General features: G+C 34.4%; 2 protein-coding genes across 2 annotated transcripts in view; one reads left to right on the top strand and one right to left on the bottom strand.

Annotated features, from left to right (window-relative positions):
• LOC106061465 (protein YIPF5-like) overlaps positions 1 to 2374 on the top strand; it is a 112832-nt gene extending 110458 nt beyond the window's left edge. The window contains exons 5-7 of the mRNA XM_013219619.2: positions 508 to 618; positions 1096 to 1277; positions 1862 to 2374. Of these exons, the coding sequence (XP_013075073.2) occupies positions 508 to 618; positions 1096 to 1277; positions 1862 to 2024 (456 nt within the window). The 3' untranslated portion in view covers positions 2025 to 2374. The remainder of the gene's footprint in view (positions 1 to 507; positions 619 to 1095; positions 1278 to 1861) is intronic.
• On the bottom strand, positions 1859 to 13360 carry LOC106061463 (ribosome biogenesis protein SPATA5-like). Its single transcript, XM_056038314.1, has 15 exons — positions 13058 to 13360; positions 11240 to 11516; positions 10506 to 10564; positions 9490 to 10050; positions 8660 to 8798; positions 7277 to 7333; positions 6934 to 7063; positions 5713 to 5844; positions 5372 to 5489; positions 5147 to 5277; positions 4843 to 5052; positions 4596 to 4729; positions 4389 to 4512; positions 3947 to 4111; positions 1859 to 2602 (listed from the first exon to the last, which is right to left on the bottom strand). Exons 1-15 carry the CDS (start codon positions 13239 to 13241, stop codon positions 2435 to 2437), a joined length of 2589 nt encoding a protein of 862 aa, XP_055894289.1. The 5' UTR covers positions 13242 to 13360; the 3' UTR covers positions 1859 to 2434.
• Positions 13361 to 13379: the final 19 nt, after the last annotated feature.

The following is a 13379-nucleotide window of genomic DNA, read 5'->3' as shown; positions in this document are numbered from 1 at the left end:
TTTTTTTTTTTTTAGATGGCCTATTAATTATTTCAGTAGTTAGTGAAATCTTTGCATTCCACCGAACACAGTTTGGGAAACACTGTATTATAAGAACAAACTGCTATTTTGAGCAGACAATGCTACTCAATGTGGCTGATAAAACAAATATCTTACTCCACTGTACATTTGATTGTAGATAATTTACATTTGTCTCACTAGCTAATTCTATGCAATTTTTATTTTTTTTAAAATTCATTTACTCAGCCACTAACTTACTAATACTTTTACTAAAAACCATTTGCATCTTGTTTCTTCTTTCTGTACTTTTGATATTATTTGTTTGAATTTGACAAATCTTGTATTTTTTGTTTGTATTTTTATGCTTATTTCTTCTTATCAATACTGGACCTCCATCACAGTGATGGCAGTGTGTTTACCAACTGATAGCTACTACCTTGGCCAAAGTAATTGTGAGCCATTGAACTTTGATTCTATGAATATAATTTATTGTAATCTTTCTTCCAGACACTGGCTGTCCTCAATCCTATGAAGTCCGCGGACCAGAGTATTATGCAGGACACTGACCTGGCTGGCCCATTAGTATTTTGTATGGCTTTTGGTGGATCCCTGCTGTTGGTCAGTATCAGAATTTTTTTTTTGGATTAAGTTGTAATTTTAATCATTGTAAATTGTTATACCTAAAGCAATGAGATACATGTCAACATTGGTTTGATCTTGTGGACATTCTCTACTGATAGATATGAAGAGCACAGAATTTGATCCAATCTATTTTGGGGAGGGAGGGGGGGAGAAGGTTTTCTCTGGTGCCTTTAGTTGCACAGCAACAGCTTTGAGCTTGAGACCTTTTAATAGGTAGCCAGATAGTTTTAGCATCTCAGCCACACATTGCAGCTTTCTTATACTATTATAATTCAGCTAGTCAAGTAAATTGTACTTTATTTTTGAACCAGTGACTACAACAAGCTTAGAAGCAATGGTTGTGTGTGTGTGTTTATATATATATATATGTTTCAATAATGTCTCTATTGCACCAAAATGTCAGAGACAATATTTTTGATTTAGTTTAATGTGACTTTATATTTTATCATCCAGACTGGCAAGATTCACTTTGGCTACATTTATGGCATTGGACTTGTTGGTTGCCTGGCCATGTATTGTCTGCTCAGCTTGATGAGTCTTGGGGGTGTGTCAGTAGGAACCATAATAAGTGTTCTGGGATACTGTCTTCTGCCAATGGTCTTCCTTTCCTTTTCATCAGTTGTTTTGTCTCTCAAGTAAGATTTGTTTTATAGAGATTTAAATTTGGCGATAATAATCTACAGAGTTTCTAACAAAATGAAACTATACAAACTGGATACTGAATGTTCTCATCATGATACTGTAAAAAAATTGTGTAGAATATACATTTGAGAAAGTAAAAAAAAAACAAAAGTTCTTGATAGAGCCTACATTAAGATTCAAACTTTGTATATTTACCAATAGTTGAACAGATTTATTTATTTATCGTCTTTGAACTTCGACACTTATTTTTAAGTTGTTTTTTTTTTTTTTGGGGGGGGGGGGTCTTGCATCTAAGAATCTAGGTTTATAAAGTAGCAAAGTAGGAGCATTTTATTTTTACAATAATTTTTATTTATTTCGAACAGGTTTAAACATTTCAATAAAAACTTAACTTATGAAATTGCTTTTCTGGTTGGGCCATTATCTTGTGACTTGTACCTTCCCTATCCCCAGCAGATGATCATTGCTCAGAAATATTACCAATTTAAGTTCAAGAATTGTATGTTTTATAAGTTTTGTCATTTTATTTTATTAGATCAGGACTAATCACTAAATGCTTCTTGGTATATTTCTACAGGGGAATATTTGGCTTGGTTCTGGTATCAGTGACTGTGCTGTGGTGCAGCATTTCTGCATCAAAGCTGTTTGTCTCCGCCTTACAAATGGACAGCCAACAGCTCCTGGTGGCCTACCCTTGTGCTCTGGTTTATGGCGTCTTTGCACTGCTCACCGTATTTTGAAAACATTCAAACAATATCTGTATTTTTTCATTTGTTTGAAATCATAATGAAAAACACGCATTGCACTTATTGCCTGCATGACATTTGTTATTGATATTTTGTATGAAGGAGAATTAAAACTCCCAAACTGTACAGCCGTTATATGTGTGCAACTGTAAACTAAACAGATTTGAAGACTGTCAACTCCGACCATTGCTCATTAAAGTCTGCAATTCAACTGTGGCTTTTGTGTAATTGTGGAATGAAAAAGCTTAAGTTGCTCTAATGAATTTTTTTTTTTTTGGGTTTATACAACTGTGTAAGAACTTTGTCACATGGAGCAGGTCAATAAAAACATTTATCAACATTTATTATTTTGTTGTTTTTATGCTTAAATTATTACGAAAAATAATATATATTTTTTAAATAGATTACTTTAATCTTGAGTTAGAAAATTTTTGATAAATTTGTAACAATTCTGGATCAATCTGGGGTTGGACTTTCTTCAAAGCTTGATCAAAATGTTTTTGTTGAACACATTTGGTTTGTAAATCTTCCCGCAGGGCACACAGAGCAGCCTCTTGACAGACTTGAATGATCTGCAATACCACAGTATAAAGAAGTCATGTCAAACTAATCAGAACATTGACACATTTAGAGTACAACACCAAGTTGGCCTATTTAACATCTGTATTTGCTGCGCTAGTGAGGACCGAACATCATCTTTATGATACATATATTCTGAGATACAACAAATCAACAAAGTCCAAAGTTTATGTATTATTAGCATTTGGGTTTTACATTCTCCAGACCACAGACTTAATACAACTTGACTTCACATCTTTCAATTTTCACCTAAACAATAAACCCCTCACACCCCCATCCTATATGTAGACACTGCAACAACTCTTAAGAAGCTGTCAGTCTTATCTTCTCTGAAGACCTTAGACAGACCTTATTACCACAATGACTCAGCCAACACTCTGTATGGCAGTGCAGAGCAGATGAAAAAACAACAGCGCACTAATTTTTCTTAGGACATAATGTCAGAGAGCTTACAACTCAGCAGCAAAAGACTAGCTAGTTGAAAAATAAGAACATCACTTGACTTCAGTCACCTTGTGTTAGAACTTGTTTTGAAGAGCAGTATTGTCTCCTCAAATTACATGGCATATGCAAGTTCAGAGTTACTTGGTGCTTCTATGACTGCACTTAAACAGAAACACAGCACTGAATATATTTTCCTTGAGTTAAATGCTTTCAAACTCAGTTCAATAAAACGAGTCACCCAGCCATGAATAAACAAAAGAAATATAAATCACTTGTAGCTATTGAATAATAACTTGACAGACATGAGATATAAATATTGTTGAATAACTCTCCATCACAGTATACTGTGAACAGTGTGTACTACAAAGACTTTTCTGGATTGGTTACATCATTGTTAGTATTTTCTTCAAGCTTCTTAACCTTCTCTTTATCGTTCTCTAAATATTCCTAAATTACATTCTTTTTTAATATCAATGTTTCTCCAAGGTCTTCAAAATGAATCAGTCTAGAAATAAACATTTTTATTTTCTTACATATTATATACAATGTGTCCTAATAACTTGGCCAGCACTCCTCTCCTGGCTTGCACAATGTGTCCTAATAAACTTGGCCAGCACTCCTTTCCTGGCTTGCACAATGTGTCCTAATAACTTGGCCAGCACTCCTCTCCTGGCTTGCACAATGTGTCCTAATAACTTGGCCAGCACTCCTCTCCTGGCTTGCACACTGTGACATGCTTTCTGTTCTGACTAGCAAACTGTTTTGTATCCACTTCTTTTCAGTTTATCATGTACACAAGTTATTTTCATTTTTTCAGTGAAATTGTATAGCTATGCTAACCACAAACTTTAATCAACACTATAAAGGAGGCATGCATTTTTCAAGCAACTTACTTCAGCACCAGAGTAATCTATTGTTAGTTCCACCAACAAATCTTTCTGGACGTCCTCAGATATACACATTCTGCTTAATTTCTTTTCTAAAATTTCTTTTCTGGTAGCATCATCCGGTAAGGGGACATAAACCAAACTGTCAAATCTTCCTGGCCTCAATAAAGCCTGTCATGAAAAGACAAAAACTTTAAGTACCAGTAAATATTTAAGGCAAAAGTATAAAAAGATGGTCCATTAAATGAAATTCTGCTAATAGCTTTTTTTTTTCTTCTGATTATTGTTTAGTTTTCAGGTAACCATCATAAATGATTTTATATGGTTATAGAATTCTATAAATTTATCCACCCAAAATAACTCTACAATACTATTAACACATTCTCCCATCAATAATGAAGGAACATCTTTAATTTATATGATAAGATGAGAAATCAATGATTCTCACATGGTCAATTTTGTCAGGCCTGTTGGTAGCAGCCATGATGAAGACATCTTTCAGAAACTCCAGTCCATCCATCTCAGTCAATAGTTGCGTCAGCACACGATCATCAACACCACTGCCACTAGAACTGATAAGAAAAATAAAACATAGATACCAATCAGCTAGGGAAATATTCTGTGTCTTATCCAAGTGGACATCAACTCAACAAACCTTCCTCTTTTAGATGCAATGGCATCAATCTCATCAAAAAATATTATAGCTGGAGAGGCGGATCTTGCTTTTCTGAAAATTTCCCGAACAGCCTTTTCCGATTCACCCACATACTGGTTGAACAGCTCAGGACCCTGTAATGGATAAATTACAATTCATATCGTTTTATGATTTAATCTTCCTTTGAAATGTTCTATCATTTGGTCACTTGACCTTTTTATTAATGCAAAAGAGACACACTTCTGACCTTCACTGCTAGAAAGTTAAACTTGCATTCTGTAGCTAAAGCCTTGGCCACCATAGTCTTAGAACAGCCAGGTGGTCCATACATTAGTAGACCTTTTGGTGGTGCGATACCCAACCTGCGAAACACTTCTGGATTGGTCAAAGGCAGAACCACTGCTTCCTGTAATCTCATCTTCACTTCTGACATTCCGCCAATGTCTGACCACCTGACCTGACACAAAACAATACATTATATAAAAGCCAAGTTGTAGAATTAATCCCCCCAGACTTAAAATGGTGGTTAAAAGATGTTTGGCATAACTAACCTGAGATACTTCAAGCTGTATTTCTCTCAAAGCGCTAGGCTTTATCTGGGAGCCGGCTTGAACCAGATCATTGAATGTAACTTCAAATAAAGGTGAGTCAGGATCATGTTTGTGCGTAGCAAGCAGTATTGCTAAAAAAAAAATGTAACAGAAGTATAAGAATACAAATAAGACCAGACTCCACTATTTCAAAAATATGTTGACATTAAAGCAAGATCGTCCAACCTTCATTGACAAGAGCTGCCAAATCAGCTCCAACATAGCCATGAGAATTTCTTGCCACCATTTCCAGTTGTTCATTAGTTAGATTGGTCGAAATATTTGTCAACATCACTTGGAGAATCTATGTAAACCAACATAAACATTTGGCTCTAAAACTAGTCAACAAACTGGTTTCTGCAGAATACCAGTAAACCTATGCCATCTACTTTGAACTTAAGATTTAAAAAAAAATAATAATCTCCTCTTGTCTGTGTTATTTATTCATGCAGCCAGTATTATTATCAACATTTCTAAAAAAATAGCAATTAAAAAATCAACAAAAAATAATTTTTAGTGTTACTAACCTCCAGTCTCTGATCAGCTGTTGGCACACCTACTTCAATCTCGCAACCAAACCTTCCAGCTCGCCTCAAAGCGGGATCAAGGTCATCTTTTTTATTGGTGATGCCAATCACCACAACAGGAGCAGGATTTTTCTAAAAGAAAACATTTCTTCTGAATGAATCAACTGCTGCAATTGTGTAGACTCAGCAAATGGCCAAAATATACTGTAATTTCATATATTCAAATAAATGAAACCAAGAACTGATGTGATTGTTTTCGTTTAACTAAATGAATCATCAATGTAAAATGGGCCCCCCACCAGTCCTTGTGATCTATGGGGCAGATAATGTAAAGGTCATCTGTTTATTTGGACAAAAGTAAGCCAACAACAAGCAGGGTGTCATGTGGCCAGCACAACATCCAGCCGCTTTTACTTTCCCCAACTAAAGTCAGGTACCCATTAGAGTTAGCTGGATGCCCCTGAAGACTATCATTTTACATTAAAGTTAATTTGATAAATGATCTCAACAACCAAGTGATATTATTCACAGCTTGTAAAATTTAAAAAAAAAAAAAAAACTAACAATTTTCACATAAGTTAGCTAGTTTAAGTTATTTATTAATAAATTATACACAATGGCATTGCTTTGCTGAATACTGATGTAGATAGTATAGAGGAACTAGGCTAAGCAGAGTACTTATACCATATGGGGGATGACCAAGGCAGTTTTTGTTAGCCAGCCTAAAGGTGGATGTCATAACATTAGTATCCCCCTAGAACATTTTTTACAGACTTGCTCAAACGCCAGCTTGACTTAACTGGCGTAGAACATCTTGCAGTGAGTGACTTACAAAAAAAGATCTCTTACAAGAGTCATGGGATGATGGGATACATAAAAAGGAAAGCTATTGCCGAAGACAGGAATAGGTGAAATGAGAGCTTAAATCCACCACAGACAGACAGTGGTTTATCTGCACTGGATCTGGCAAATTTTGTAAATCACAGCTAGGATTGCAGATCCATTTGAAATACTGCACCGCCATCTTCATACTTGAAGATTACATTATTGTAAACAAAATTCAAGACACAAGTCATGTAATACAATTTTCTAAAAACAACAAAATTAAACAAAAATGTCAAGAGATTTATTTTTCAAAGGCTAACTTAAAGGATGTATTTTCAAATAGGCCTACTCTGCTATTTCAGCATTGTCAAAAATTATAAAAATAGTCTTGCTTACCATCGCCACCAAGTTGTCAATCAAAGAAAGAAGTGTTCCCACAATTCTGTGTTCCTGCTGACCAGCCGTGTTCAATGAACGCTTTGGACACACCACATCAAAGTTGTCAATGACAATTATGCTCGGGGCTCTACATGCATTACAAATAAAACAACCGTCATTCAAAAGAAAAGTATATGCTTCAAAAGAAACAAATTGAACAAAATATGAATAGAAAATATTGGCAATGAACAGCTAAAGGTGTTTCTATGACGACTCTTTCACCAAGCTCTATTCTATACAATGTCATGACAACGTGAAAGTATAAAATAATAAGAGTGGTCAAAGTAATTTACATGGTTACCTTTCTTGAGCCATTAAAAATGTTTTTCTCAGGTTAGATTCTGCTTCTCCAAATAATCTGTAAACAAAAAAAACAACAACAAAAAAAAGTTAGTGACATTGTATTAAACATATATACAGCACCATTGACCACAAAACCAAATTTAAAAGCAGCAAAGTCAATTGCGAAACGTCACCTAACATTTACACTTTATGTACCAAAGTACATTCAAATCTTTCTATTATAATTACACTTTAACTCTGAGGGGACATGGGGGCTGAGTGGTAAAGTGCTTGGCTTCTGAACCGAGGGGATCTACAAGTTTGAACTCCTGGGATGACTGGAATTTAGAACTTTTGGATTTTTAGGGTGTCCCCAGTCCAACCCAAACTCACTAATGAGTATCTAATCTTATCTTATATAATTCAGATGTTACTTCAAAAAAGAAGATGATTACGTCCTACGTGTCATGCATATTAACCAATGACCTGACATATTAGTTGGGAAGGTAGAGACGGTGGTGCTGGCAACACTCTAGTTAATTATCTGCCGTAAAAAAACAGATGAGCTTTACATTATCTGCCCTCTAAGATCACAAGTTCTGCATGGGGCACCATTTGATTATTACACTTATTCCTCTTTGAGTTTTTATTGATCGAATAAATCAAAAATCAAGTGCATGATTAAGTGCACACGTAGGTTAATCAAGGACTGAATGTGGAGTTTAAGAAAAACCTGTGTTTCATATTCATTACTATATTCCTATTAAATTAACTCTTCACTCACTTGCTGAAGCTTGCAAAATTCTGATTCCCCTTATATTAAAAACCTCAGAACAGCACTTACAAAGCTCAACAACAACAGCAAAAAAAACTGTTATTCAATGGATACCAGCTCACATATACAACAAGCAGGAAATGAGAAGGCTGACACACTCGCCAAGAGTGGGAGAACAAACTCACAAGTAAACTCTGCACTCTATCCAGAAGAAATGAAGAAATTAATTGTAGATAAAATAAATGAGAAATGGACAAGCTCCCATCCAAATCACAAGAAAGATGACGCTTACTATAAGCTATCCCGACAAGACCAATGTCTAATCTTTCGACTCAGGACTGGACACAAAAGAATGCGACAACACATGTTCCGGAAGCTCAAAATTGGAACCAGTGAAATCTGCCCATGTGGAGTATCACCAGAAAATGCTGACCACGTCCTCCAAAACTGCTCTCTCTACCAAGAGGCCCGTATAAGACATTGGCCCCAAATCACCCCAATAGAAAGAAAACTATATGGAGAACTCCCTGATTTGGAAACCATTGCGCAGTTCATCTCATGTATTGGTCTAGTCATATGAACACTCCAACATAACAATGAGAACGATGAAGAAGAAGAAGAACTCACTTGCTCCAGATATCTGCACCTGCCAGATAATAAGTTGGTAGTCCTAGCTCAGTGGTCATTGCCTTGACTAGTAAAGATTTGCCAGTCCCAGGTGGTCCATGTACAAGTATGCAACAACTGCCACTGTCTGCACATAGAGCTGTTACATATACATATAAACATAAGTCAAAACATATCTATTCTTTTTATATATCGTTGCATATTTAGAAATTAATACATGACTGCATATTTATAATCTATAAACTAAGAATTAATTATGGGACAACAGAATGAGACAACACATGTTCCGGAAGCTGAAAATAGGGACATTGCTCTTGTGGAGCATCACCAGAAAATGCTGATCATGTCCTTCAAAGCTGAATACTCTATTGAGTGTCCTGATTAAGACACTGCACCCCCCCTCCCTCCCATAGAAAAAAAAACTATATATGGAGAGTTGTCAGATCTGGAAACCACTGCCCAGCTCTCATCATAGACTACTCGGCTGAACCCTACAAGATAAAAATGAGAACAAAGAAGAAGAAATCATGGGACTTTGGGAGTTAAACATAAGAGAGAAACAAAATACTCCTAAATGAATGATATGGTTTAAAAAAAAAAAAAAAAAGCAAACAAAATGCCTCAAATTTTCCACACAATAAAGACAAAAGATGACCAATTTAATGAAAACTATTTCACAATACCAAAATAATAAATAAAATATAAAAGTCACATACCAGTATAGTATTTATAAAGAAAACAAAAAGAGACTAAAGACATGTGTCTTCTATTTTTAGTACAGAAAAAAAAAAACAGACTGAAAAATCAGGAATTTTTAAATGAAACTATACCTCTTGCGATTCTTGCCTTTAATTCTGATATTTGTTGAGCCAAACCTCCCACATCTGACAAGGTGAACTTAAAGTCTGATTTCGTTGCTTCCATCCCATTTTTGGGCTTTACACTACATTTGGTGAACTTGGAGGACACGAGGAAAAAGTTTAAACCAGATGAGACTTTGTCTTGATCGTCTTCAAGAAAGACCTGACCTAGAGATGTGATGTTGGGGAATCTCGGCGTTGATGGTGACTTTTGAAACAAAAAACTTTCTTCTAAGGATGTGTTAGAAATGTTCAAGGAAGCCATGGACAAGTTAATGTCTGTAGTTGAAAGACATGAGGTATCAGCTTCTTTTATTAATAAGTCCTCTCCTGATAATGATTCATCATGAGACGATTTGTTGAGGCTGCTCTGATGCTTTTCCTTAGATGGTGTGCAACTGTTGAAGACATCAAGTGCAGGAACTTGTTGAACATTTTCTGCTCTTGCGTGAACACCAGAGACAAGACAATGACACAGCAGTCCAAAGTAATGAATGGTCAATGGAGTTCCTTGAGTAACATATTTACCATCTGTAACACAGTATAATGTTTGTGTAAGTCTATCAATAGGTGTTTAATAAACATTTCATATTGCATAATTCTCATTTGAAAAGTTTTAAAAGGTAAACGTTTTAATTACATCATTAGCTGTCTTCTTCAACATAAATATTTATTTCAGCACATTTATGCAACTTCTCCTTGCAACATTACACAAATCTAAAGTTAAATAACCAAATATTTATTTGTTAACAGGTATCCAAGTGAGGTATCCAAGTTTCAAAATAGTGTCATCTTTTCATGAAAGTGAAAAGGATGATTTAAAAGAAATAATGCAGAGCTGTCAAAGAAAAATTGTTATGAATGTGTAATTCATTTATCTCTGTTAATTAACAGACATCATGATTAGCATATATATTAAAAAAAGAAAAGAAGAAATTTTATTTCAATTGCTCAAAAAACAAAACAAAGAAAAAAAAAAAACTCACCTAAATAAGAAGACACAAAAGCACAGAATTCACTAGTTTCAAAAAGCGGATTCTGTTCTCTGAAACAATAGATATTTTTAACAAATGAACCAATATACTTAGATGCAATATCTCTCTCATAAAGCAACATATGAACTATTCCAAGCAAAGTGATAAATTGTTTGTTAATCATCTACATTATTTATAAATAAATTTCAGTCTAAAACATGTGCAAATAAAGAAACTGTATGTAAAACTATATGACCAGGTCAATGATAATCTACACTTAATTTACATCATTCTCAAAACTTTTGGTTAAAGGTTTTACTTCACAGCCAATTAACCTTGAATTTATAAGAATACATTTTTTAGACAATTAATTGGTTTGAAGCCCAGAATATCTTGACCTATACAAAGTTAAATGGTAACAAAGCAGCAGATACAAGATATGCTATATATATATATGAAGATGCAATTGTGATTAATAGCTTCTGTCAACAAACAAACAAAAATTGTGTTGTATCATAACTGAATACTGTGAATACTGACCAACACTTTACAAATATAGATAAATAATGAATGAAACAGTCATTTATATGCATATTTTTAAACAGTTTCATACTTATCATATATATAAAATGTAATGTTTGTATATATATGTCTTTGTTTAAAAGAGTTATGGGAATTGAGTTACAGGTCCAAGAATGGTCACAGTAATGGATTAACTTCACAATATCAAATGGCCACCTACTTACTGTAAAATTAACTCGAGCGTCAATGCCGTTTCTCCTTTCGCAACTAATTTCTCCACGGTCACAGTGTCACCTTTCTGGATAGTCATCTCATTCATGCATTCTGTTGTCATAGCAACACTGGCTAGGTTTGGGGTCTGGTTAGGCCAAGCTCTTTTTATAACAGTCTTATTGATGACACAAGGCTGGCCTATAGACAAGCCACAGAGCTGCATTGCAGGAATGGACAGCCAAACAACACTGTTGTATTCTCTTACTGTTTTCAAAAGAGGAGAGCCATCTAGTAGAGAAAATAAAATGTTTCCATAAGAGGAGAGCTATCTAGTAGAGAAAATAAAATGTTTCCATAAGAGGATCGTCATCTAGTAGAGAAAATAAAATGTTTCCATAAGAGGAGCGTCATCTAGTAGAGAAAATAAAATGTTTCCATAAGAGGAGAGCCATCTAGTAGAGAAAATAAAATGTTTTCATAAGAGGAGAGCCATCTAGTAGAGAAAATAAAATCTTTCCATAAGAGGAGCGTCATCTAGTAGAGAAAATTTAAAAAAGTAAAGTTCTCCTTTCAGACCTTGTGATCTATAGGGCAGATGTTTCTTGGCCAACAGCTAACAAGCAGGGTGTCATGTGGTCGGCACAATGACCAACCACCCTTACTTTCCCCCACAAAACGACAGTTTATACCCAATAAAGTGAGGTGGATTCATGGACACCCTGAAAATCCTGAAATTCAAAATGGCAGCTCTTAACCCAAGATAAAAAATTTTAACATAAAGTACTGTTGTCCCTTACTTTGCAAGGACTTAAAAAGATAATAAAGAACCTAGCTTAGAATATATTGAAATTGCTTGTGTTTATAATAGTAGCGCATATTTAATTTATATTTTTTTTTTACTTGTTTCCAGAGTATTTTTAAGCTATAACCCTAAGCAATGGAACCTGATTCAATACTATTCAAGTTAAAAGATAATTTATTGTGGTTTGACTACTCTTTTGTTTTTTTTATTAATGACAATTTTTTAACTTACTATGCTATTACATGTCTACATTATACACTGTAAAATGTTCCTGGATTTTCCTCTTCCCATCATAACTTATTTGCATTAGTTATCTTAAATTACAGATTACAGAGATGTTACTTTAAAAGAGAGTTGACCATTTAAACTCCCAAGTTTTATGCCTATTAGTTAGTTTCTCATAGACATAGTGCCTTGAGCCTACAATATCATGATATGTTAACAGTTCTAGACTTATATATATATAAATAAAATTAGCATCATTTTTCATTACATTTTAACATTTAGATCTATAATTCCTTATTAAATAAATCAGTTAAGAGCTGAAGTCACAGCTCAATTCTTAATCAAATTGAAATTAAGTCACATAAAATGATAAATTTCATCTCTGACTGTTTTCATAAGTTTGCTTTTCTTTTAATTTGGATGTCTCTACAAATCCACTGATATAAAGACATTCTAGATCTAGATCTGTAGTGACAGTATAGACTATACTGTGACTGACTATAGAAAGAATCTTTTAGATGTCTAGATCTATAGTATACTTAGATACTGTGTCAGTGTGAGTGTGTACATCATGATCATACATGACTCTCCACATTAGAATTTTGTTTTATATGATAATATATCCATTCACTCAGTCAGACTAGACCATTCCATGTCTCTACAAAGTAACAAATTCAGTCATGTGTGTAGTAGCCTATATTTTTTAGTATACGACTACGAGTGAATTTTTTTTTTAAATAAAAACAATGGTATTATATAGTCTAGATAGATCTAGATCTAATTATTCAAATTTATTGCACACCTTTTAGTTGAATGCCTTCAACATTTATGACTTTTCCGTACAGAATTTTTCTGTCGATGTAGCCATGATCAGTGTCACAGGATGAAGCATGAAGCTCTGCATCATTGGGCACAAAGACTTTCCCACAGAGTGAACACTGAAGCCAATCTGACTGCTTCGTTTTATCTTTCTTCTTTGGGGCCATGTTAATTCTTAAAACAATATAGAGTCTAGATCTAATCTAGATTCTAGAGTCAATCAAAATAGATATAGATGTAGATCTATAAACTGTATGAAATTCGAGTTTTTAAAAACCCAACACTAGCTGTATCACAGTATATGC

This window comes from Biomphalaria glabrata, chromosome 8 (genome assembly GCF_947242115.1).
Source record: "Biomphalaria glabrata chromosome 8, xgBioGlab47.1, whole genome shotgun sequence".
In the NCBI taxonomy this organism is placed as follows: domain Eukaryota; kingdom Metazoa; phylum Mollusca; class Gastropoda; family Planorbidae; genus Biomphalaria; species Biomphalaria glabrata.
This window is presented reverse-complemented; position numbering and strand designations above follow the sequence as displayed.